This window comes from Triplophysa dalaica, chromosome 15, assembly GCF_015846415.1.
Source record: "Triplophysa dalaica isolate WHDGS20190420 chromosome 15, ASM1584641v1, whole genome shotgun sequence".
Taxonomy (NCBI): Eukaryota; Metazoa; Chordata; class Actinopteri; order Cypriniformes; family Nemacheilidae; genus Triplophysa; species Triplophysa dalaica.
Genome location: NC_079556.1, coordinates 20841364 through 20868641, shown reverse-complemented (window position 1 = coordinate 20868641; position 27278 = coordinate 20841364). Strand labels below are relative to the sequence as shown.

At 39.3% G+C, this 27278-nt stretch overlaps 1 protein-coding gene across 1 annotated transcript in view; it reads right to left on the bottom strand.

Moving 5' to 3' along the window:
• cdin1 (CDAN1 interacting nuclease 1) overlaps positions 1–14800 on the bottom strand; it is a 45439-nt gene extending 30639 nt beyond the window's left edge. Inside the window, exons 1-6 of the mRNA XM_056767025.1 lie at positions 14768–14800; positions 14659–14677; positions 14056–14173; positions 3258–3303; positions 2458–2522; positions 2132–2192 (exon numbers count right to left, since the gene is read on the bottom strand). Coding sequence (XP_056623003.1) covers positions 2132–2192; positions 2458–2522; positions 3258–3303; positions 14056–14173; positions 14659–14677 — 309 coding nt within the window. The 5' untranslated portion in view covers positions 14768–14800. The remainder of the gene's footprint in view (positions 1–2131; positions 2193–2457; positions 2523–3257; positions 3304–14055; positions 14174–14658; positions 14678–14767) is intronic.
• Between the last annotated feature and the right edge of the window lie 12478 nt (positions 14801–27278).

Genomic DNA, 27278 nt, shown 5'->3' with positions numbered 1-27278 from the left:
CTTATAACACGGCTACTTTAGTTTCCACATGAGAAAAACTGGACGAAGTTTGATTTAGAAATATATGATGAGCTCATTTTTAAAGAATGCAGACTTGCCGCGAGGAAGAGCCGTTTACGTTCGGTCTTAAGGTAAAAAACAACGTTCAAATGTCACAAACAGGTAATTTGGTTTAATCATTTGTAAATGTACCGTCGTATATGTTATTACAAGACACATTTGGATTTAATTTGTCCCAAAAAAATCAGTCAAAATGATTTGCTGCATCCGGGTTACGATGTGTTATTAGTTTCGAGAGGTTGTTATCTGGGAATAACGAACCTGCAGATGATGATGGCCAATGATGACTATAATTCCAATTTAATTCACCAGTTTATGTCAGACACTTCAATCCAAATTCACGTGATGCTACTGTCCTTAAATAACATCCAGTGTAAGAGTGAGTGTGTGTGTGTGTGTGTGGTGTGGTGTGCAATGATCACACACACACACACACACACACACACGCACACGCACACGCACACGCACACGCACACGCACACGCACACAGAAAAACTCTCCAGTATCTAATCATGACGACAGGAGGAGACAGTATTCATCATCATTACACAGACAGAATTTGCTTTCTCACACAAAACTCTTGCCTGTGTTAGCCTGGAGGAGTCGCTCTCTGAATCTATCGGCCTATTATCTCGCTCTCAAATAACCATATGTGTGATAGTTTAATAAGGAGAGCACGGCGACATCAGAGATGACACTGAAAGATGGTGACATTAGCTGAGGTGCTCGCGTTTCACCATGAGAATCTCAAATTAATCACCAACCCCAGTAACATTTACAGAGGCCTGACGCTTCATTCCCATTCATCATTCTGTAATCATGTTCAATAACGCTTGAAGTGCATTTCAGCTCACTCCAACACCAAACTCAAGCACTACACTCATGTCCACACATATGCACTGTCATAATTCCCTTCAGTTTTTATAGTTCAGCTCAGTTGGCCATCTATCGCCTCATAAAACACTAGGACTGTCTCAATTAGATCTGTGTGTGAAGTACTACATTAAAGTCCTCCTGACACTGACCTGAAAGATGAATGTAAACTGGACGTGTAAAGATACGCTCATCTCACGATTCAAAACACTGGCTTCACGATATAATAACATCACAAAAGTTCCAACAAAATGAATAACAAATGACCTGAAATTACAGATTATTTCTAAAACAATGCAACATACGACAACAGTCAAGATTTAAGTCAAGCTTGGAGCAAAGAGCTAGTTCAGCCCAAAAAAAATCTAAATTCTGCAAGCAATTTTTCCCCCTCTCTTTCTTCAGTGGATGACAAAAGAAGATATTTTGAGAAATGTCACAGTGGTTTTGTGTTCATACAATGGAAACCAATGGGGTTCAGTGTTGACTAACTATCAACATTCTTCAAAATGTCTTCCTATGTGTTCTGAAGAAGACAGTCATACAGATTTATACTAACACAAAGGTCAATAATGAAGACTAAAATTGAAGAGAAATCTTTTTTAAAGCAATAAATATTCAAAATCCTAAAAAAATAAAGCATAAAATAAATCCTTACACGTTGAATTCAGAATCACTCCTGAATTTCAAAATCATGTTTTTTTTTGTGCATTCCAATTAATATCAATTGAACTGCAGTTGGTTTGTTTTGATTTAAGCCATATTAACTTAAAACATTCAGCTAACTAACACAAAAAACACATGATAACAATTCAAGAAAATATATTTTTGAGTTCTCATTTTGGAACCAAACTCCTCTCTTTCCTTGACACAATGACAGTAAAATCATCTTTGTTTAAAACAGTAAGATGATGAAACTGAGAAACGTGTCACTGTAAGCCCGATTCATGTGAACCTGTATGACCTCTGACCCATCCCAACATCACAGATATTATCCACTGACCTCTGTGCATTTATGAACATCACTTCTCAAAATAACTCAAGTATTTTTCCATGAGGGATAATTGCCTGAAATCATTGCTTAATAGGCCGAACTATTAGTCCAATCTTTATAAGTGCTAACAGACTGGGAAACCCACTCTCCTGCTTTAATGATGTTATGTTTGAACGGTGTGATATGATGCGGTGGACTCATTACCTCATTGGCCAGCTCCAGCAGAAGCGGATCGGCGGGACGTGTCTTGGCTTCGCTGCGGTACCTTTATACCACAAAAAAACAACAACAATGAAAGAGAAAGTCAACAAACGAGAAGAGACCAGCCAGAACATGCCAGAATGGTCCCTGATGGATTCATCATTAACCACCGAACCCTCCCAGACCTCCACCCATCACACCAGCGCTCTGAGGACTGCGGTTACGTGCATGTCCTGACTTCTGTACGGAAAAATAATGGGCTGATCGGCGACAGAAGGCATGTTACAAACACTCCTCGAGTCAGGGACACAACGACAGGATTCTCATACCACTGATAGTATGACTTCACGACGTCAGGAGCGTGATGCCTCGCCATGCTGCGCTTCGTTCTCTTCTGAAACAACACACACAAAAAACAGCATTCATTTATCAATCTTTTCGTCAGCACTCACTTGTTATCAATAATAATCTGAACTCGTATTAAAAGGGAAAATAATCGGACGGAGATCATTTCAAAACACTTGATTGTTCTTCAGAGGGGTCCGGAAACCCCGACCATTCGCCGTCCTTTCATTTCCCGTTTCGCCAGAGAACTACAGGCAGCTTTAATGCCGTTCAGCCGGCGTCTTAACCCGGAGAAGCACTTAAAAACAACTTATTTAAAAACTACTAAAGTAATTCTGCCGAGACGGGCCGAGTGAGTGACAGCCGTCAGCCGGATGATGAATGACTCTATTTTCTGCGTCTGCCACCGCAGCAGTGGTCATCCATCATCGTCGGCTGTCAGCCACGAAAGCGGCCGTGACAGCGCGAGTCAGCAAACATTTAGCGCTCGGAGCAGCGCTGCACGGGGAAATTATTATTGTCAGAATAATAATGCTTTAGCATAATTTATTACAGGTCCGGCGAATAAGCAGCGGCTAGATGTTATTAGGCAGATGGAGGGGCAGGCTTGGCAGCCGTCCGCCGGGAGACGGGCTCAGCCTTCCGCCGGGGCGCATGCGTGTGCGTCGGGGGGGAATCATGCCAGCCAATCGCCGACTTGGCAGTTCAATTACACAGAAATAAGGGGACATTCATCATTCAATTAGGCAGCTGTCAGGCCTCACAAAGGAAGAAAACTTCTAACCTGGTACTCCTGGGAGAAGATGCTCAGAAGAGTGGACGGAGAAAGACTGGAACAAATAAAAAAAAGGACAAAGTTAATTACCAGAGAGCGCCTCACGCACACAAAGAGAGAGAGAGACACAGAGAGACGACAGAAGCCGCCCTGTAATCTACAGGAACATGAAAACAAGTGTGGCAAAGTTGTTCCAGACGAACGCCACGAACAAATGATTCCTGAGAGACGCGAGACGGTTACACAACACTCATATTATGGGCTGTTGTGAACACTTTCACTCTTTAACATCCTGCTTTCACTTATAATCATGATATTATTATATACAGCAGCGTCTGCGTGAATAATCAAATCTAATCAAAAGAACGGAAGTCATCACAGCTGGTTAAACTTCTAAACCGGTGAATGGTGTATTTGCTCAAATTGCAAAAAAGAAAAACTCAATGATAGTGTTTTCACTACTTTCAACAAAATAAAAATATAGAGAGAGAATAATGTCAAATTTACCGTGACTTCCAAAGACGTTATATAAGAAACACCTTCACAATTGATTCAAAGGTCATTTAATACAAAGTATAGTGTTATAAACGTGCATGCATTTTTTTTTTAAATGAAAATATAAAAACCTTTGGAGGATTTATGATGCTGATGACCGTTGAACATGTGAAAAAGGTCCATGCAGTATTTTCAACCACTGTGACCATTCATTCTTGGATTAATTCATTATTTCTCACTCAAATAATAACTATGATGATAAAATAATTTGTAAATATAATATAGATATATTGTGTTTTACAGCAGAATAGAAGCGCGTTCTCAGTATGAACACTGTATTTACATTGATTCATTTAGAAGACACTTTTATCTGAAACATGGTTCATATAAAAGAACGTTTCATTTTAGTCAAGAAAACAAAGTAAGATATGTAAACACATTGCTGAGGTCATGGTCTGAGTGACTATTAATGATTGGAGTGTATTGACAACAGACAGCAGTAGGATGATGGATGGTGAGCAGCTGCTGTTATGATGGAGCTCAGTGTGAGAGTGTTGGGCGGGCAAGGGGGCGGCGGGGTGATGGGCAGTACTGGGGGGGCAGACGGTCCGCTCCGGCATGTGGGATTTTCAGAAACATTCCCACTGCAGCTTTGGCCTTTCAAAAGGAAAACTTTCATGACAGGAAGCTGAAGGTCCCACGGGCCGGTCCACGGATCGCCATAAGCTACATTCATCTCACACGATGCTCAATGTCAAACACCTGGCCAACACACACACGCATGCATGCACACATACACACACGCACACACACAAACACATACCCATCATGCACTGCAGCACACACCCACGGATACACACGAACACACACACCTCAGCTTTCTTTAATTCCAATAAACACTGATTGGACTAAAGCAAGTAGTGCAGCTGTTGTGTCCCGTCTCACTGGTGCTCGATTCATTTATATAAATCTTATTAATTCCAGTTCATAACTACTTCCCCACAAGGCCTGATGATGCAAAACATTTAGGAATTTTTTGGTCCACACCCTTTTCTAATTGCATCTTGCGATAAAACCCAAATAAACATTGAAAATGAACATTGAAAGATCAAGATCAAGTTCACACTTTGTATTATGGGTTTGGGTAACAGCTGGTTATGATCTTGAAATGAAACAGCTACAGGTAACTAAAATCACAAGTTATAAGTGCAGGAAACAATCCAGAGAAATCCGACTAACACATCAACACACTGAAGAGCATCACATTCACACATCTGTAAGGTTTCAAATGAATTACAGCCCATAATGATCACGATTACAGCCTAACTGCTGAATGTGTGAGCTAAACTGCTCTTAATATCTGTATAAACACATCTGTGTCTCACAATGGCCGGAGTGTTGAACTATGGGCCTTTACTCTTCAGACGCATTCAAACAAAAACTCAAAACTCATCTTATGTCGGGTTATCACAAACTGCCAAAAACATCCCATTCTTTTGCTCATATGTGGGCTGTTGGAGATCTGCATGACCGTGTGAACCGGACAAACCACATGTAATCTAATCTGAGCCACTTCCATTTGTGGTCCGTGATCGGATACAGGTCTGATGTTTCGCCATGCCACCTCGGTCTGAACGGTCATATTGGAATTCATGCTACTTTTGCGTCATTGAAGTTTGTCATGTTTCACAATTCTGCGCTGAAGGAAGTGCACCGTCAGCTCGGTTCCTAAACATCTGAAATTAGATCATTCCAGCTTCAACCCAGAAGTAACGTTTGGATTTAGTAACATTAAAAGTATTTAGTAAACATTACAAGTATCTGCTCACAATAAAAGAGAACTGTTCCAAGAAATATTTCCAGGTTGAATTGGGAATTATGGAATTTTCCAGAGCACGTTTTATAAACGTAAACACTTGCACTGTCGACACAACACGTGAGCCGCGCGATGCAACACAAGAATACTCAATCCTTTATAATAAGACATGACGATGCAACATGAGAAACGCCTTTGTTGTGGTGTGTACGCAAAACTTTTCAGTTTTTCATCGCGTAAAAGTCGTCTGTGTGTAGGTACTCAGAGAGTTTGTAACTGTGACTCTTAAGATAAAGTGAAAAGGTTGTAAAATCCGCAGATGTGTGTAATAGTAACACAACATCAATGATCACAGTTATTAATATCGTGATTCTTGTCAATAACATCAGTATATCGCGACACGTCTGCAGAAGGTGGAATAGATCTAATAATTCATACTCTTAAGAGTATCTGGTCATTGAGGACAATACAGACTGAAAAATGTGTTAGCCTTAGGGTTAAAGGAACAGTTCACCCAAAAATGAAAATTCTGTCATCATTTATGCAAAGACAGACTATTTGTCTTATTAATGCTGAAGTTACAATATTTGGTATTAAATGCTAAACTAAAATCACATGTCACCAGTCTGAGTGCAGCTATGACACGTCAGAGGGGATCTGGCCCTCCCGGTTGAGCCTGGTTTCTCCCGAGGTTTTTTTCTCCATTAATCAATCATTGGAGTTTGGGTTCCTCGCCACAGCAGGGCAGTGTTGGCCTGCTCACCGGGAGACTGCATTCATTCATTTATTTATTTATTTATTTATTTAGAAATTAGATGTTATTTATTAGAATGAACTTACTCGTTGTATAAATACCATGCACTGTGCTGTGTTTTAACTTTTCTGTTTTTCCTGTTTGCCCCTGTAAAGCTGCTTTGAAACAATACACATTGTGAAAAGCGCTATATAAATAAACTTGAATTGAATTGAATTTATTTACCCTCGAGTTGTTCCAAACCTGTATAAATGTCTCTGTTCTGATGAACACAGAGAAAGATATTTGGTAGAATGCTTATAACCAAACAGTTCTTGGACCCCATTGACAACCATACAATTTGCTTTATAAATGTCTTTGTTCTCTTGATCACGTTCACAACAGAAGATATTTTGAAGAATGTAGCACAGCAAACAGTTCTGGGCCACATAATCGTTTTTCCTACATAGTAGTCAATAATGGCCGAGAACTGTTTGGTTGACTGAGCGAGTCATTAGAATCCCATCGCCTACAGCCCGTCATTTCTGACACGACAAAACAGAAGGTTTGGAAATCAGTCGCTACGACAGTAATTACCCTTTCAAACAACCTACCACATCCCATTAACATGCAGAATGTTTCATATGTGCTTACATTCTGATCAACTTTCCAATCAACCAAACCATTAACTACATGCAGCACAAAATAAGTCAATATATATTTCATCTACCGCACGATTCTCATGAATGAAACAACCAAAATTAAATCCAAACTATTTACAAATCAAAACAATTCAACAAAGGAATCAATTCAGAATCGAGAATAAAAGCAGCTTTCTGAATTGTTTAGAATGTGTAATGAATTGACTTTAGTCAAGTACTCATAAAAAGAAGAAGTTAATGAAGGCCACCTGTCTAATGGACCAGCACACCCAACAACTGTTCTGATGTACAGTTTAACACGCTCAAACTCATTTTACTCCTAATGATTTCATCACGTGTTTATGGAAGGGATTTCATACAGAGAGTAACTACAGCGCAGAACTTTATGTGTGTGATATAAGAGAACGTCATGTCTGATAACAGCTCTTTAAGAAGCTTTTCCTCTAAAGTCAATATTTATCACTAAAGCAGAAGTGTTTTCTGCATGTATTTGCGAGTATGCAAATTAGTCTAATTACACATGCAGATAAGAGCAAACCAACATCTGCCTCGACTTCATCTACACGACGAGAAAACATTCACTGTGATGAATGCCACGTATCAGAAGAACAGAAGTCATGAGGTGCAAACAGCCGTATGATCCTGATACTGGCTTCGCCATACTAATGTATCAACATATTATAAACTAAATGTAGAAAAATTAACTCAAATAGCACACATTTATATAGCACTACAACCCATCACACATGTGAACATGCGCTGTGTGTTTCAAAGTGAAAGCTGTAAAATAGAGCTGTTAATGGTCTCAAAGGGATCAAACTAAAATAACAGAGAAATATAAAAACTGCCTTGATTTTGATGACTGCAGACTGTGTTTGTATTTAAATTTAATGAGTTTTTATGAAAGTCTACAAGCTAAATGTGTATCATGCAGTCATTATGGACGGCCAAATCATTAAAGTCCCTGTGAACCGAATGTTACGATCATTTTTACTTCCTCATTCTGACAAATTTCCGAGTGAAAAGAATTTTAAAAGAGAAAATTAGTAGGCGGGGCTAACGTTTTTCACTGCGAATTGATTGGATGTGTAAAACAGCTGTTGCATTTTGAAAAAGACTGTTGAAGGGGAGGAGTTAATAGATGCTCCGCCCAAGCCGTCTAACATACGTCATTTCAGATGGTCACTTCAAGGCAGATTTTAACTGAAGATTATGAGGCACATGAATTTTAAAAAGAAAATGACCCACATTGATAAGCTATTTACTATAAATGCTGCAATATTTCATCAAAAAATAAGAATTGATATTTTTAATTTGACTGGGACTTTAAAGATCTGAATAAAATCAAAGCGTACAATCTGTCATGCAATCATCCTGCGAAATGCCAACACGGACTAACATTACAGCCTCCCATAATAACTGCAGTGATACTTCATACAGAAAACACAACGAGACCATGTTCATTTAATCGCCATTTCTAGATGTATTGTGTTCATTCCACTCCAAAGTCAAACTGAGAAAAATCCAGGTCATCACATAAAAATCTTCTTTTGATCGTTTCCTAAACAGATGTAGAAATATGAGTGTTGTGTTGCTTAAAAGTGAATGTGAACTTGTTTTCTTTGCAGCATTTGAGTTGTGAAAAACTACAGAGCATCTTTTCTGTTTTTTTATCTGTCATTTTCTGCAAATAAATGCAAATAGAAAGAAGATTTTGATTTTAAATTTGGTAGAAATGTTTTTCACAAAATGAATCAGAAATGATAATTTACCTCAACACATAAATGATAAATTCAGAAAGGATAAAAATAATCTCTTATTTTTTTCTGTATATAATGTAGTTGATATTTTTAGCGGCACATTTACAGTTTGATTATAGACTTCTATAAACCGGTGGGATCATCATTCCAGTCACTGTGGTGTATTTATGTATGTACAGTATAGAGAGTTCTTTTATAAATCAAGCACAAGACATGTTCCGGCTGTCAGATTATTTCTCAATAGTCGCCTCAAACGCAGACACATATAACCCAAATCCCAGCGTTATAATTATCATCAGCTGGGAAAAGTGCCGCTCTGGGTGACAGGATGTGTTCAAGTTATTTCGGTTTGGCCTCGAAGAATCATTACTGCTGAAAAGTGTCAGAAAGAGCTCTCTTTACCCATCATGCACTGGGCATCTGCAACGGATAACGCTGACCGCCGGCTTCCAGCCTGAAGCCACGTTAGCGAGTCTTGCAGCATCTTCAGCAATTTCTTCCATTGCTGCACCGCATCTGATGGCGTATGCAAACACATCCTGGGGCAGAACTTGTGCGCTGTCATGACCAACTGTACAACACATCTACACCATCACTGAGAACCTCAAACTAAATCATCAGTATTCCAGTAATACTCATACAACATCAGAAACATAGAACCATATGATTTCCACAATGTGGAGAACACGGATGGAATTGTGGAATCCAGGCATTAAAATAGAATTTGATGTACAACGCGGAACAGAGCAAATTTACAACTTCTTAATCCGAAAATAGCACTGAACTTTAAATAGCATCAGTAGTGATTCAGATGAGGTTTAAAGATGTTATCTGCCGGTTCTGCGTGTCTCTGAATGAAGGATTCCAGTGGTTTCCTGTAACGTTACCGCACGCATGAAGCCTTTGTTCTCAGCATCTCACAATTTGGGTATGTGAACACATCAGAGATGCTATAAGAGTTTACTTCATTAGCATTTCACCTCTTTATTTGAGCCAAGATAAGGTCATACATGCACAACAAAGGTCTTCGCGACAACCCATCAAAATATAAAAAATACTTAAATGAACTATGAGACACCCACCAGAAATATATTATATTTTTCCTTTATTTGAATTAATGTACTAGTAAAATAAAAAAATCCTAAACCTTAAAGTAGGTGTAAAAAAAACAAGAGGAAAAACAGAAAATCTACCGGCATAATTTTTGTTTTATTTTTTCTGTAAGGTTCAAAAACACTGTAGTATATAGGTGTCTTACTATAGTTAAGGAGTAAATGCTACAGTATACTGACGTATATTTATGTGGGAAAAATATTGCTTTTGTATCGTAACCCCACGGAGAACACAGAATCTAGAAAAAAATCAAATGGAAAAGACGGAATTCGGGTACAAATAAAATGGATTTCATAGGGCCCTAGTACTGTCATTTTATAACAACAACATGGAAAGAGTTCAGACATTTAGTTTGAGCAAACTCTGGTGGACTGAACACAACAGACCAACTGCCCACGAGTGACCGACTGTAAAATCATACTGGACACACACAGACGGACAGACAGAAAGACAAGAAGCTGGTTAACAACGTAACAGGCATGTAATGAGAGGATAAGAGGCGTAAGAGTGATAAATAAGCAATGAGTCACAAGACAAACAACAGTGTCTGTCGCCAAGAAATCAGCATATCAATGACTTGATCCCACAGATCACGCTCGATAAACCCCCAATAACAGAGAAATTAACAAACGCTTGACATCCATTATTCTGACACTTCTTCAAAAGCATCGCTGCGTTCTTCATCAAAATTCATATTCCCCCAGCGAGCCACGGTCACCATATTGTGGCCCGCCTCGCCGCTGATGAAAACCACACATAAGGGCCAATGAAGAAGCGCATTCAAACACACCCAAAGCAGCAGCATCTGCCAGAGCCCCGCTCACCATCTTCACGGCCAGCTACGGACACATATGCAAACCGTGCGGAACGGGCCATCATTACACCCAGATTCATTCATGGGGTTGTACGGACGGTGCACGGCCTCGCTCTCTTGGGATAAAGAAGCGGGAGGAGTGACGGAGATCTGCACTTTTAGCAACGCTCTTCATTTCCAATTCTAATGCTCAGAAGTCAGAGGAAAGGCCTGACTGATGTCACAGCTCGCCGGTCGCCCTCATTGTAGACGCTGGCCAGGCGGGGGGTGTTCCCGATTTGCATGCGTGTCCATTGTGAGGCGGTGAGAGTGACAGCACCGTGTCCAATTTCAGAAGAGCCGGAGCTCGGCCCGAGAGAGGTCTGGCTGACAGATGACTCTCAACATCTGTGTTACGGGTCTCCAGCAAACACACGACAGCAGTTCATGAAGCCACAGACAGACACAACGCATCCATCGCTGCATTTCTGAACCTCATTACTGACTCGCATTCATCTCAAAACAACAGGATTTCAGCAAGGAACACGAACCGAGAAGATTTTATGAAGATTTATGTGAGAAAGATTAAAAAATAACCGTAAAAAATAACCCAAAGATGCTATTAGTGTTTTCTGTTCTTAATATGAACCATTATTGTCTTCCACAGAAACATCACTAGAAGGACATGAAGCTGAAAAACAATAACTATAAATGGGAAAATAATTAGCATTAGTGTTTAATTAGGGTTAGACAATTTAAGGAATTTAAATAGAAAACGTGTGATATGTGATTTTTAAACAACCGGCCGCAGTTATGTGAAATATAGCTCTGGTCCTGTACAGTAGTCACACACTGGTTTCACTAAAAACACATCATGACAACATGTCTTATAATGACCTGTGATGCTTGATATCAAATACACAAGACACTTCGCACAAATACAGAATTATCTTGTAATTATTCAGCACATGACTCTTGTAAACACAGATGCAAACCTTGCCGGCCTCAGCAAGTCAAATTTTCTGTTTGTTTAACATCAGGATTGACATTTATGAGCTGGCTCAAATCTCTAAATTCTCGGAGCAATTTTATGTCCTTTAACAAAATATTACATCCTGTCCCAAAACTGGCAACGGTGCTGTAAGAATTGAGCAGTAAATCAAGAAAAAAATAACTTATAACAATATTTAGCTCCCACTGAAATGTAAAAGGTTATTTGTGTAGATGAATGAAAGGAAATGCCCAGCAGAAATGCGTCAAAGTGAACAAATAGCAAAACAATTATATAACGTAGTTCTAAAACAGGACATTTTATATAAATAACCAAGAAAGAGGAAGATTAAGGAAAGAAAAACTAAAGTTTGAATGTATGTCTTTGTGTTATAATTCTTGTGTTATATGGTAAGTATATCCAAGCAAAGAAATGTAAATGTCTGTTCATTTTTGCAGTATTTTCATTTATTATTGTAATACACAATTCTATTTGCAATTAAATTTTTTGCTAGAATAATCAAACATGATTTTTTGACCAAATCATTATTTAACTTAATAATGAAGTATGATGTATGTATGAGTGTGTGTGTGTGTGTGTGTCCCAGCTGACCGTAAATAAAACAACATGGACAACAGACCTGACTAAAGCAGGAACCTGTGACGTCACTTAATTGAAATGACTAACTTGAGATCAAGAACAAAAAATAATGTCCTTTAATCACTCTGCTTTGGAGTACAGTAATGTCACAACACGGTTTCACAAAATCTTCAAGCCTCATCATGATTCAGACACGGATGTAAATAAATTCTTTACGGAGTTAAACATCAGAACTCTCTTGCACAGAAGAGCTTTCACAGATCATAACAATAAATATGTTGACGCTTCTGAAGGTCCAGACCCATTTTAAAGCGCATGCATCTGATGCACGTGCAGTCACGGGCGACTGCAGGATGGATGACGAGCGTGCAGATTCGATGAGCTCGGCCCGGCAGTGAAAACCAAAGGACAGAGAACGCCGCCCCTCCTCTGTGCTCGTGTTTACAGCCGCCTGTGCCTTTCAGAAGGTGGGGGGGTGTATTGGCAGGCTTGGGCGAACGCTACGAGATGATGGATGGCCTAGTCGATACGTTGTGTCTTAAGAGCCCGATTTCCTGCCGGTCCAATCAGAAAGCCTCCAGAGTCTCGCTCGGCTGATTGGACAAGCAGAATAATTTTGCGGGCGCCGTCTGCGCAGATCTTTGACCGCGTGCAAGCTTCTGAAAGCACAGGATCCACTTCCACTGAGAAAACAATACCACTGACAAAAAAAATGTACATTGTGGTTTCACCCGTTTTCATCACAAACATTAGAACAGCGTGAGTGTGTGTGAGCGAGAGAAAGTCGAGCAGAATGTGCTGGAAAGAGGCTCATCTATCAGGAGACTCCAGGAGGACAGTGGAATATAAAGCAGCACATGTAGGGCATCAGACTAATACACACTATATGCTATAAAGTGCTGACGCGGCGCGTGGAGGGTAGACGCGCTGTATCCCTGAGGGACGCGGGCCGTATTCTAGCTGTGATTACAGCGCGATGAAAACAGGAAGATACTGCTTCATATGACTTTCTAAGTGACCTCTGCAGAATGAGGCGGTCTCTGGGGTCCGGCACGATTACACGCGTTACATTCAATAAAGAACACGCTCTCATTGTCAAGAGCTGAACGACACGCTGCCGTGGCGCACACACAAACAATCAACATATTCACATGAAAGAAAGACAGTATTAGCAGTACACTCTCTTAGCGATATTAAAAAGATACAAGGATAATACAATAAAATATGAAATATTGGTCTGTTTAATAAACGTTCCTTCCATTATCAACAGCTGAGAAATATGACTTAATCTGGGCATACAAAATAAAAAAATTCTAAAGGGTCCTCAGTTAGAGCCGAGAGATATGGACAGGTAAAATAATCAAAGCAAAAGCACTTCATTTAGACACACCAATATAACAATACATATTTATACTAATCGCTTTGTACCTTACAGATAAACACATCTGAACACATAAATCACTTTGTAAATCGATTCCACAAGTTATTTTGAACTGATTCACTACATGAACAGAAAACTACGAAGAAAGACTACAACATCTCTGTTTCCATTAAAGAGCAATCGCAAAACACTACATTTACATTTATGCATTTGGCAGAAGCTTTTATCCAAAGACTTACATTCCATTATCCTATACATTTGTTTCTAAGTATGTGCAATCCCCTAGGATCAAACCCACAACCTTGGTGTTGTTAACGCTATGCTCTTACCACTGAGCTACAGGAAACACTATATATGTATAAATTATTTATACATGTCTTAAAAAGTAGCCAAACCATCACCAGAACCAAAACCAAACAAAAACTGAATAATATGATGTCCAGTGTGTGTGATGAGATCTTACTGTGGAAACTGTGTCTTGAGTTTCTTCATGCACTGACGTGTGGGTCTGAGATGCTCCATGAACCTGCTGATACATCTGTATTCTGCTCGACAAAGTCTCGTCTTATTCACTTCCTGATCTGAAAGACAGAGTGAAAGAACAGACATTTTAATAATCAAGTAACAGTACTCTTATTGTTTAGTTTTATAGAATATTAAAAACATTTTTATTTTCAATGTGTACATGTAAATGTATCTGTATGTCAATATGTCAATTAAATATGTTATTTTAGCGTGACAGTAACTTTGTTTAAATCGAACAGTGCATTTAAGCTGTACACATTTATCAGTTTGTGTTTCTGCTGGGATGCGAACCCATGATGACGTCTCTATGTCGCTAACGCAATATCCTATCAGCTGAGCTACAGGAAACGCACGCACGCACGCACGCACACGCGCGCGCGCGCGCACACACACACACACACACACACACAGTACATTAACACACAAACATGGCTTAACACTGCACACACTGTATTTAGACCTGCAGTGAATGCTTTACCGTACATATGAATGTATTTAGGGTTAAATTAAGCTTGCCTGACGTCACGAAAGAAACACGTACCTACGGAAGCCGAATCCATCTGTTTCCGTCCGTAACAACGACGAAAATATAAATAAATGAAACTATAAACCACTGTCAAACACGATAAACGTTAAATAAACACATTCACCAGAAGATACTGAATCACTTCCTCAATAGCTCCCGCCAGCCGCTTCAAACATGACGTTAGAGTAAGCGCCGTGGTGATTGGCCGAGACGACCGCTGTCATTGAGTATACTCGAAGCTGATTGGTTAGTATCCCACACGCTTAATGTAGCTTACAAAACAAACGTTAAAAGATTTGTTTAGTTTATTTAAATGTTTATTTAGAGTACTAATAATACTGTAAAGAGCAAAAAATGTGAGGCGTTATAAATGCGTTTATCTGTGATTTATTTAGAACTGTCAGCAAAATGTGTACTTTATGTCATATTATCAGTGGACATTTGATGCTCATTATAATGATAATCCTCAACCGGAAGTCTTTATTTTATCATGCCACGTTCATATAAATGTTGTGAACATGTTTTCATATAGCTTTGCATAGATCAGCTCTGACAGCTTAGGAAAATAACCATGTTTTATTATAGTAACATATAAATAACTATTATAGGTTACTCTCATGATTCATTTTCATAAGTTTTTATTTCAATTTCCACCTTTATGGGATGCTCATCTTGGCTAGCGGGTTGTTTTTTTATTATTATTTTGGTTTGTTTGTATGTCCCTTCCCTGCCTCATATTGTCAGCCAGCTGTCGTGCCCTTTGAACCATTGATGCTTTACAGCACATGGACTATTCCTTTTGCATGATCTGGGGTGGCATTGATTTTGGTATGAAGAACGTTTTCTGTTTGAATTGTAGGCTGTTGTGAGTTTGAGGGTTTGAAGATGATTTACTTTTGGTCTTTTTTTTTAATTGTTCTGTGCACAGGCCGAAATTGTGTCTGGGTGTTGGCTGACGAATAATTATATCTGTTGAGGGGGAATACATTTATGTTAAAGTTTGTATTTCATTTTTGTCGGGTGGCTTATTTGTTTGCGTTAACAAATCTTTATTCTTGGAAGAGTAATTTGTTCTTTTGTTTGTAGGCTACTTTATAAATTTGTGGTTGCTACCGGAAGTAAAAGTTGTGGGGTTACAATTTGCAGAATTTCCCTGAAAAATATTTACATTAAGCATTAGTCATTATTTAGAATATACATTCAGTGTCCATTTACCTTCACAATCATCTCCCAAATCATTGCTTTACTTCAAACTGGTGATTTGTTTCAGTCAGACCTGACGCTCATGTATTTGACCAGTTCTGAGGACTGTGTGATATGAGTGTGTGACGCGTGTCTGCTGTGTGAATGAGTGATGGCTGGAGAAAAGAGCAGCTTTCCTCTGGGTCGTCAGGACAAAAGCAGATAGAAATCTGAGGTCCTGAGGCAGCGTGAGGCTGATTGGAGGTCAGGCCTTGTGGAATGGCTTTACCCTCACAGGTATCTGAGGATCAGGGCCGGAGGAAGCTCGCCTGTTCTGCGAATCAGAGGTTCGGTGTAGAAGATCAAATCAAACAGAGTAATGGTTGTAAAAGGATCAAAGGCTGGCGTGACGCTTCGAGGAGATGCTCAGTGTGCATGCGTTTGTGCGGCCGCATGTAAACAGAGCGATGGAAGACGCAGCGCGTTAACCAGCTGTGCAGTCGCCACACAGCAGGAGATGAATTTACAGAGGACGTTTTGCTTTCAGAAGCAGCACATTCAGCATCACTGCTCTCAACACCCATCAACCACTAATGACCGCATCTTTACATGCACTCTTACTTACTTTAGGTTAGTCTTTGTGTTTATTCCAGTTCAATAGAAGCAACAAACTATTGTGGAAAAGAAATTATATATTTTGTGAGATATTTTCTCTAAAAACAGTGGGACACGTTGGAGGCCCCAAAACCAATAACCTCCCTTCACACTCCATGAGAGCACAGAGGGATGAATAGAAGAGAGATACTCAATCCACAGAGAATTTGATTTGACAAAAACGTAGATGATGTCAGAAATAGTTTCAAATGTAAAAAAAGTTGATTTAGAACAGCTACTACAGCAGCACAACTTCTTTAAGTTTTGTGTGGGCTCGTGCCATCTGAAGTGGACAGAATGAGATTTATTTATTTTTTGAAATGATAGCGATGAGCTTTGTGTGCATTAAGGTGGATTTGGCGATGAATGGGGACTGCAGTCTGCAGAACGATCAGCGTATCCGGTTCAGTCACATCACGGTCGCCCCGTGAAATCCCACAGCTATATTTCACATGAAAGTCTCTGAGATTTTAAAGCTGCTCCACTCATTTATTTTATTAGCTTTTAATGAATGTAATTAGATGGCGAGTAATTAAATGTAATTGTGCTCGAGACGCCCCCCCCCTCCCATCCCCCAGTCGTTGTAAATTGGCCCAAACAACATGTGTGGTACGAGCAAATTTGCTGGATTAATTGGGGATGGATAATATTTTTGGATTGTGTTTCACACTAAATGGCGGCGCGCCGAAACAAAGGGTGCAGCGTGAACTCATTAATCTCTGTCAGGGGAAGCTCGCCTCACATTTGCATGAGTGCGGTAACGGCCGTTCCTCTGAACGCTTAGCGGCGCGTCAATCACCACGAGTCTCCCAGCGGCCCACCGGACTGCACGAGAGCTCCGGACGGACGAGCGGCCTGTGAAAACTCTCAACTCACTGAACACCTAATTACTCTGACACACAAGAACCAACATCTTGACAATGTGGCCTTGTTAGAGCAAAGAAAAGCGCACAACATTCAGACTCTCTCTCTCTCTCTCTCTCTCTGTGGCTTGTGTTGAGGTTTTTCCTCCTTCATTTCTAATATCCTGGAGGCTTTTTTCCTCATTATCTAATACCATTTGATGTCTTTGTTTGCTGATGATTAACGCTGGTCACCAAACACTGCTCTGTATTGGTTGCACGTGGTTTGCGTACAGTTTTGTGTTTTTTCGTGGTTTTCTCTGTGCTCTCGTCAGGCCGGTCATTCCTCATGATTTTTATTAGACTGTTTTAATGTAATTTATCATCATTACACACTTTTATCATCTCACTCTCGGTTCACGAATACTGTTTATTCTTGTTTATAGGTTTACGAGCTACACACATAAACTGTATTTGCTTGTGTGATTCTAGTTAAAGCTTACAGTATTCTTGTTCATGTTTTTTTTGTGGTTGAAAGCTTTGCATACACAAATTACGGTTTTCAAACAGTTCAGGAGGGCAGATTGGTAAAAGATTTAAAATGATATTCATGACGCCGCAAGCAAACAAACAGATAAACAACGCTCGCCGTGTCACCACACCAGAGTGAAATTGAGGATTTAGGGCATTGTGTCTTTCTAATGTTATTATTCAGTGAAATGTGAAGAAAAGAAAATGGCAGAAATCGTCTGCATTGTGTGCTGTCGTATTTAAACACACTGTGAGAGCGAGAGAGAGAGAGAGAGAGGGTTGGTAAATGAAAGGTTATGCTTTGCCCTGTGTTTGTATTGTCAATAACTGGAGAAGCTGTCAGGAAAGTGGAGAGATAAAGGTCAATAACTCTGACAAATGTGTTTGTATTTGAAGACTCGGGCTGATAGTAGCAGCACAACACTAACACAAATACTCCAGCTCATAATAACACACTCATTATTTTCACAGAAAAACATACACGAGTCAAACAAGCCGCTCAATGCCACTCAAGTGTGTGTGTGAAATAAAATCAGATATTAGCACATTTATATTCTGTCACGTTCATCTTTATAACCTCCTATATACATTCACATATCTATTGCCTTTAAAGCTTTTACATTACATATACTGTTCACTAACTCAAAATGAGACATTTAAATTAACTTATAAAAAACACTATTTTCTGTGTTTTTCTCTTCTGTTATATTCTGCAAATACATAAATTTGTATATTCAAGCCTATAATGTATGACATGTCTTATTTATTAATTTTCAATAATATTACAAGCTGTTAAATTGTTACAACTCTGAGAGATATTTTTGTTGAATTAAATTCTACGCAGTATTTGTGTATCAGTGCATTTACACAATGTGTTGTGTGTAGATTATAATCTGTTAAAGAGATGAATTCAATTGAAGAAATCATTTCATCGGTGATGTTTGTTGCGTGTGGTTTTGTTTTTTCTTTGGTAGTTTTCTTTAGGCAAACTGGAAATGTTTTCATGAAATGTAGTTGTGTTATATTTTTATTGTCGGTATAGGACATCAGGTTTATTGTAAGTGGAGGGTTATTGTGAGGTGTTTGTTATTGATCAACTCCTGCAGGATTAAAAACATTTGTTTGTTTGTGTCTGAGATTTGAAGTGTACTTGTACGGTCTGTATTCATTCCACAGGGGAATATGAAATGTTTTTCTTTCATATGAACTGCTGCTTTGTGTTTTGTGTGATACTATAAATTCAGGCTCTTGTGTGTGTGTGTGTGTTATTGTGCAGATCTTTTGTAAAGCGGTGAAGTAGCTGCTCAGGCATTCTTTCATTATCTAGAGCAACAAAGAAAGTCTTTTGTTTGCAGTTTTCCTGCAGGGCCCTCAGACCGAGAGTGACTTACTACTGCCCCCTGCTGCCTGACACGGTGTGTGCGCGCGCGCGTGCGCGTGTGGTCATCAAACACAAACAGTTAGAGCACATGCTTGTTGGATTGTATGTTGTACAGCAGTTGTAAGTGTTTACTGTTTTGACTCACACTGATCTCAGAACAGTGTACAGACCGCCGGTGCAAATGTTTCACAAACACACACTCTATTTTCATACATGCTGAATGAGTATGAAATAATAACATTTGTAAAATAGCTTCGACAACTAGAAGTGTTTTTAATGCGCATGAACACTTCAGGCTCCATTTGTTGTTGTGTATTTATTTGGTGATATGATTATTTTGGTTTTTTGTTTCTGGAGGGTCTTTGTGTCGGGGGGTTAAACGTCTGGGCTAACAGTTCACGGATGTTCAGTCAGGTTCCTCATGTCAAATGAGCAATTAAGGCAGCTATAGAGGATGGCAGCACGGCCTCACGGGACACTGTCTGCGCATCTATCACTCACATGTAAACTGCATCCATTCATTATCCATTTACCATCATTACACACAATGCCAACATGACACACTAGACCCCTTCTGCTTGAAAATCATCCTCTAGATTCATTCAAATGTGTGCCACTTTATCATTTTAGCGTATATTTTGGGTCTCATATTTTTGTGTCGACCATGAAAAAGTGAATCGATTTTTATTGAAATATCCCAATTGATATTTAATAATGCATCTTCCTTCTCTTATTATTATATGTTTATTTGTTATAATTTCAAAAAATGATTAAACTAAGATTTTTTGCAGACCAAAAAAATGGTTAAACATTATTGCATTGATCAGGTTTGAATTCTACTGTGAATTTAAATCGATAGTAAATAAAGTAATACACTGATAAATATAGAGCACAGCAATGTGTATTTTTGTTTATAATAAGACATGCAACATCACTATCATAGGTGTTTGTGTATTTGGGAAAAATGTTTAAGATTATTGTAAAGAAGACTATTTGAATTATTTTATGTAATCTCTGTATGTTCAGACTGTAAAAGACCACAGAGATGTGACAGGGAAGATAAATCTCACAGCATCACAACAGTATTTTTCTTCTGTATCACAGAAACAAAGAGACGAGAGATCCGCTTCAACAAACACTTAATTTCATCAGCAGATGTTTGTGTGTTTAATTCATTAATCAATGAGTGAATTTATTTTATTTTTGCTCAGACACTCACTGCTGAATTAAAAACACATAGTTTTATTACAGAGATCTAAAGATATTCTGACATCACACTTTACACTCATATACTTACAAATACACATCATATATAAATTCACATCAGATCTCTCTCATATAGTTTTTGTGCTCTGACAAACAACATTAATTGAGATTTTAATTGTACTTTGCTCAGTTTGCGTATTTATTTTTTACAATGTCCAAATATAAAGCTGTTAAACAAATGATCAAGTCCATCTTTAAATAGAGGGTTTAGTTTTGTTCCCTTTCACATTATTTCATTATTCTTATCCTGATTAAAATCCAACTGATGTCCTGCAGTATTAAACCCTCACATCTGGCAGATAAAAATGTTTCCTCTTGTTTGATTTTTGATGAAACATTGATTTTGTTTCTATTTCGATGATATTTATAATATGGTCAAAAACAGACCAAAAAATAAAAAGAATTTCCCTTAAAGACGGAAATAAAACAAAATTAAATCATGTATGCTACGATATGTACGTGTTTATATAACACAAAAAACTCCATGTGTTTCATCATTTAATGGATATAAATGACATTAGTTTTTCAAGCGTGTCCGAGTTTGAGGCAGAATATTTTCATGGTTTTGTTTCTTGATGAGATGTGGTGGACTGTCACCTGAGGTTTAAATCAAAACTGTCTGTGTGTGTCTAAATATCAGATCCAGCTTCTCTTCATGTGTTAATAGTGTGGATGATTATTAACATACAAACAATATTAATAGTGTGGGATGTAAAGAGTGACACCAGCTCATCCATCACTGTCTCTAATGAGGTGAAACACACACACACACAGACACACACACGCACGCGCGCGTCTGCATCCCTTTAAACACAATACTCTAGGATTCTTCCTTTAAATGATGTACAGTGTGTGTGTGTGTAGCAGTGAGAACATCCAACATCTCTCCCCGGTTACATCACGAGCTGTCAGAAATTCTACCCAGAATGCTCCTCTTCTGCACCACAGCTCGCTTCTCTTCTCTTGTTGTTGTTGTTTTTCTTTCTCCTGTATTTCCATGACAAGTCAGACTGGTGAGTAAAATTCACGGGCTTTATAGAAACTAATCTGTGCTGCTGTATTTATGGATGATGCGCTCTTCGGAGACATTGAGGGGGTGGACGGGGGAGCAGATCGTGAGGGTTTGGCCAGCCACCTTCAGAATCCACTGATTTAATGCTTCAGTCCAGAAGAATCAAACCCCAGGAAAGTGCTCGTGAGCTCATGCAGAAAGCCCTCGACACACACACACCGCTGACCAGTGACACACAATGACATCAGAGGTGCGGCGGTGCTCATGGGGCTACGGGGTTGAGTCTGGCTAATGTCAGATTCAATTCTCATAATTATTTTATGCTAAAGCATGTCTTGTTATTTCATTCAAATATTTGTATAGCGTGCTATGTAATGTAGAAATTTACAATCTGGCATTTTGGGGGAAAAAAACTTTAACCAGTTATTGAGCAAGATAAAACATGAGTGTTGAAAACCGTTTCTTTACCCCGATTCACAACGGTGAGCTTAGAAGAAGGATTTATAAGTTGAGCTGTCGGATATGATTTCATGGGAAATGTCGTGTATGTAAAGCAACCTAAAATGTCATGTTTCAAACACATGATGATGAGAGACAAACATTTCAGATTGCAGCTTGAATCTGTAGAGTGAAAAAGTGTGCGTGAGATGTAAAAAATACACTGCTGGCTTGTGTTTTCAAGGTAGCGTTGGGTCACAAGGGATGAACCCAACCCACCGGTCTTAAATGAAACAATGCTGGCCCGTTTAAATCCATTTTGGGTCAAATATAAACATTTTCGGTTTATTTTACAGTACGTGTACCTATAGTGTACTTCCCAAAAAAGAACTGGGTAAGTACATGGTTCAAGTTTATGGGCAGTATTTAGTTATTACCCAGTTATGATATTTTCTGTAATAAGTACACAGTTTGCACATGGGAAACAGTGCTGTTAAATAAAGTGCAAGCGCATTTTTTGACCTAACGTCGGGTTGTAAATAACCCAGCATTTTTTAGCGTGTGGGAGAGAAAAGTCCATGCGAGCGCTCTTTGCTTGTATATTTTCATTTCAGACATATGCAGCATTTTCCCTGACGGCTTTTAAAAAAGTGTCAGTATGCAAATGAATGACGGTCAGAGAGATCCAGCGACGTCCACATCCAACATCTCCATTACTGGAGCAGAAAGAGTGTCCCGTCAGTTCTGTCACCAGCTCGCCGTCGTTCTCTTCAGTCAGACCTGTAATTCAGTGCCATTAACAGAGAAGAAACGCCTCCGTCCCCCCCTCGCTCGTCTCTTTCACAAACACTTTCTCACAGGAAACTTTTGGCACGGCTTGAAAGCGTAACCACGGGTTGTGTCACGACAGCCATCATGAAGTCAATCATGTAGGTGGAAGGAGTGTCTCCTGGTGTCACAGGTTCAGTCTTGAGGTCTGCGTGAGTGATGCTGAGCTGGAGAGACACAAACCTCACAAAGAAAGAAACTGAACGACCACTCGCTATATTTCCATCTGAAACAAAAACTATGTTTAAGACTTCTGTTCTTTTTCTTTGGGCTAAACGTTTCTGTGGTGCTATTGATTAAGAGTCTGTCAGTAAGTCAAACGAACAAATGATGATAAATAATCTTGACGATGTGTATGTGGAGGTGTGATGTTTAAAACACATGCTGTCTCTGCATTGACCTGTCACAGAGGTCTGCGGGGGGGTTTACCGCGGTACATCCATCCTGTCACTGGAAGCCTGACTGTAACGAGAGATTTAGAAATGGGAAACACCTGTGCTGGATCTGCCCATGCAGCGTGACCAATGACTGTGAGCTCTGGAAGTCTGAGGATCGTCACGATCGTGTTTTTGTCCTGTAAACATCACACAAGATTTCAAAACTAATGCCATCCACATCGTTTATAACCTAGAGAGTATTATATATGTGCATATGCTGTGTTTGGAGGTTAAAGATGATGATGTCATAGGCATTCCACTTCATGATCAACAGTGTTGATAGTTTATTGATGATAGTTGTAGTCAAACTGTAGGCCCCCCAAAGAAACATGTTTACTCTACTTCCATTGGTTATTTTTGTGAGCCATTTCTGTTATTTGTCTGAATGTTTATATTTACATTTAGTCATTAAGCAGACGCTTTTATCCAAAGCGACTTATAGAGAGTTCAGGGAGCAATAATACAATAGCTGCTGATACAAAGTTACTAGTTTAAGCAAAAGCTAGACCACCACCTGTTGAGAGAAAGAGAGGGTTAGTTTTTTATTATTATCGTTTTTCATTGTTTCTTATTTTCTTTGAATAAATTTTATGTTATGGATTTTAAAGTGATCCGATGATATTTTTCCATAACCCTTAAATATCACTTTCACTTAATAAACCATATACAAAAAAAATGGTTTAATTTCGCACGGATGAAGGTCGGGGTTGGGCTTCAGTGTTGCTTTTTTTCTATCGGTCAGTGCGATTCACAACATACAAATTCTTACTAATTAGCCTCCTCGTAAAATAGTTACACATTTTCTGGGAGATCAGGTTAAAAATGCAACAAACAACAGCTTCTTGTTTGCAGGATTTAGTTGTGATTGTTTACGAGATAGTTTTTTTCTGAAATATATCAATTAAGCCTTTTAAATGTATTCGGTAATCCTTTAAAAAACGTTTGATTTAATTACACTAGTTAAAATGTAATTCAATCATGTAAGAAAAAGTAAAAAAAAGAAAGAATTACACCTAAATCTAAATTCTGTGATCGTTTGCTCATTCATGTCATTAATCAGTACTTGAGTGTTAAAATAAAATGAGTTTTGTATAATGTATACACACACACATGTAGATCGTGAGTGAAGTATGTTGTCTAGACCTCAGGGGGTCTTAGGGTTACGATCTGAAGTTTCAGTTCATTCAGACATGTGACAGTGTAATAACCCTCTGTTAGTCTGCAGTGATACAGCCTCTCTCTCTCTCTCTCTCTCTCTTGGGTTAAATTAATTACTGTATGTTTTGCTTTATGAGCATGTCATACTGCAATGATAAATGACCTGTAATATCAAAAGATTTCGTTGACGCACACACACACACGCACACACGCACACACACACACACACACACACAACACACAAACACACACACATTCAGACCTGTCTAGTGTAAACAATCACTCGCTATGGATTGTCCAATTCAAACTTGATTGAGAAGCAGCTTTTTTACCATCACCATTGACCACTAACCACTTATAAGATTTGACCATATTACGTTTACATTTATGCATTTTCCTCTTTTTGTGTTATGAGCTGATTCGAAATGTTCTTGTATATAAAATCAAATCTTTAATATTACTCGAAATAAGAATAATCTGAGAAATTATTTCTGTTCATGCTGTGATATTCCCTCTTAAAAATAACACTTTGACCTTTCTGACATCATGTTTCAGGATGTGACATCATCAAAGTTTCTTGTTTGATCTTTAGCACTTTTTTGAGCATAGCTTAATAGTTCAACTCTGTTTTGGGGGCAATGTGCAGACAAACCCATTATATCAAAGATAAAACACTGAATACAACACAACATGCTTTTAAGAGAAATTTAAACTGAGTAATACATTCAATTAAGTATCTGTTGAAATAAAACAACCTGATGAGGTTAAAATAATGAAATGCTGTCAAGTGAGTTTTAGGATCCTCAGTTTTATTGGAATTAAGTAAAACATGTATTTTTCCTGATGCAGTGTGTCTGCTTACTCAAAACATACATCAGTGTTGTGTTTTCATATAGAGTTCATAGTCTGCCACGACTGAAAGAGAGAGAGAGAGAGAGAGAGAGAGAGAGAGAAGGAGAGATAGAGAGAACATCTGACTGACATCACATCCGATGTTCAAGCGTAAAAAGGAGATGCAGTTAAATTAAAGTGTTAGAAAAGTGCAGGCAGGATGTTTCCCTCTTTATCCATCTTTACTGATGATTCAATTCTTCTTTCATGTTGACCAACAACTGACTTTAAAACCGAATTCACAGATTTCGCCTTAATAGATAATTCCACATTCACATGAATATAATTATTCATCTGTTGTGTTTAACATGATCCTGCACGGGGAACGTAGATGCGCTTAAGCTTTACCGCTCTGTTGTGTTGTGCACACGCTCTGATAACGTTGTGGATTTACTCCACCGTCAATTGAACACACAGCAGTGACACCCTGACTTACCAAAGCTTCAGTGATGGATCTCGCGTGTGTCTGATCTTCATCAGACGGTAAAGGAACCTTCACGAAACCTCTGATGTGTCCTGTGATATTACACAACCACACCGCTGGAACCGCAGATGCAAAGAGGAAAAAATCAGGCCGAGACGTTCAGAGGAATGCAAAGGGTTGCAGAAAAAGCAACACACCCACAGAGGCCTAAGAGCCGAACCCTGAGCGCATTTGCATAAAACATTAAGCCAAACAAAATGATTACACCTGACAAGTAGAGCCAGAGGAGAACATCGCCGGTGGCGGCCGGGTACTTGTGGATCTCACAATGCTTTTCTCGTCAGGGGAGCGCTCCGTAACCGGCTTTCCGAGCATGGGCACGCCGCCGAAAGGGGTTAGCGCAGGCCTTTTGTCGGAAGCCTCGCGCCCCTCGCGCAAATCCCATAACTCCGCTTTAAATCAGGTTACTCTGCACGTCGCTGATAGGCCATTGTGACTGATACGCTCAAGCGGATGTGAGTTTGGGGCCGTTGTTTGGACCCGCGGGCGCTCCGCGTAAAAGCGCGCATCCGCCGCTCAGCATTCTTCTCTTAAATGTGGCTCTTGTAATGCAATTAAACGGCGCGTGTAAACCGCCCCCGCGCACCCCTCGCCATTGTTTCCCGCACAAAACGAATTCATCTGCGCGCCACCGTTTAACCCGGGGTGAAATGAAATCATTTGGAGGAATACGGAGCGGAGAATGGCCTCGGCCGGGTTGTCACCGACGATCGTCTTCAGAAAGATGCGCATCAAAACATTAATATCCTGCTTTTTCATTTGAGTGAGGGATGAAAATCCGCGATGTCGAGCTCTCGGATGAAGGACGCCGGCAGATAATACTGAGGGAGATTATTGAACGCTTTCATATTTCTCCCCAGACGGCAGGGGAATGTTAATATTTGCGCGAATATTCGCCTGCGCAAACTGGAAGGCGAGCTGATAAGGGCTGACAGCGGGAGTGATGTCGCGCGTGACACGCGCTGTCACACTGACACACTTTTCAAAGCGCGCGCGTGCTGTTATTGCGGTGGGTTTGCGTCCGCGTCCCTGCAGTTTGAGGAGGAGGTTGACGCTAAATTACACATTCTCTCCACGCATCAACAAACTTTAAAGCCGCCGGTATACAGCGCTATATGTCAAGCTGACAGCCGGAAGGAAATATTAAGTAAAAGAAGAAAAGTTAAGCGGTGTCGCATAAAAACACCTTCGACTTTTGTCAAAATCACACTTTCTCAATACCCTGATTCACAACAGTTAAATAGATTAAACGGAGATGATGACAGAGAGGCAAATTGAGCACATTGAGGCTTTTAATTACAATAGGGATGTCACCCTGGATACTGCAAAGTATGATGTGAAGTTCACTAAAAGAAGACGATCTAGTTTACTGAGAGGCTACTTCAAAATGCTTAGTCATAAACTACAACACTGAAAAAATTTACTTGAAAAAAGCTGAAAACTTTTTTCACTCAACGTGAGTACATTTTAAAGGAGCTTTCATGTAAAAGCTTAACACGAATGTCTGTATAGCTTTTATTAGGATTTCTCA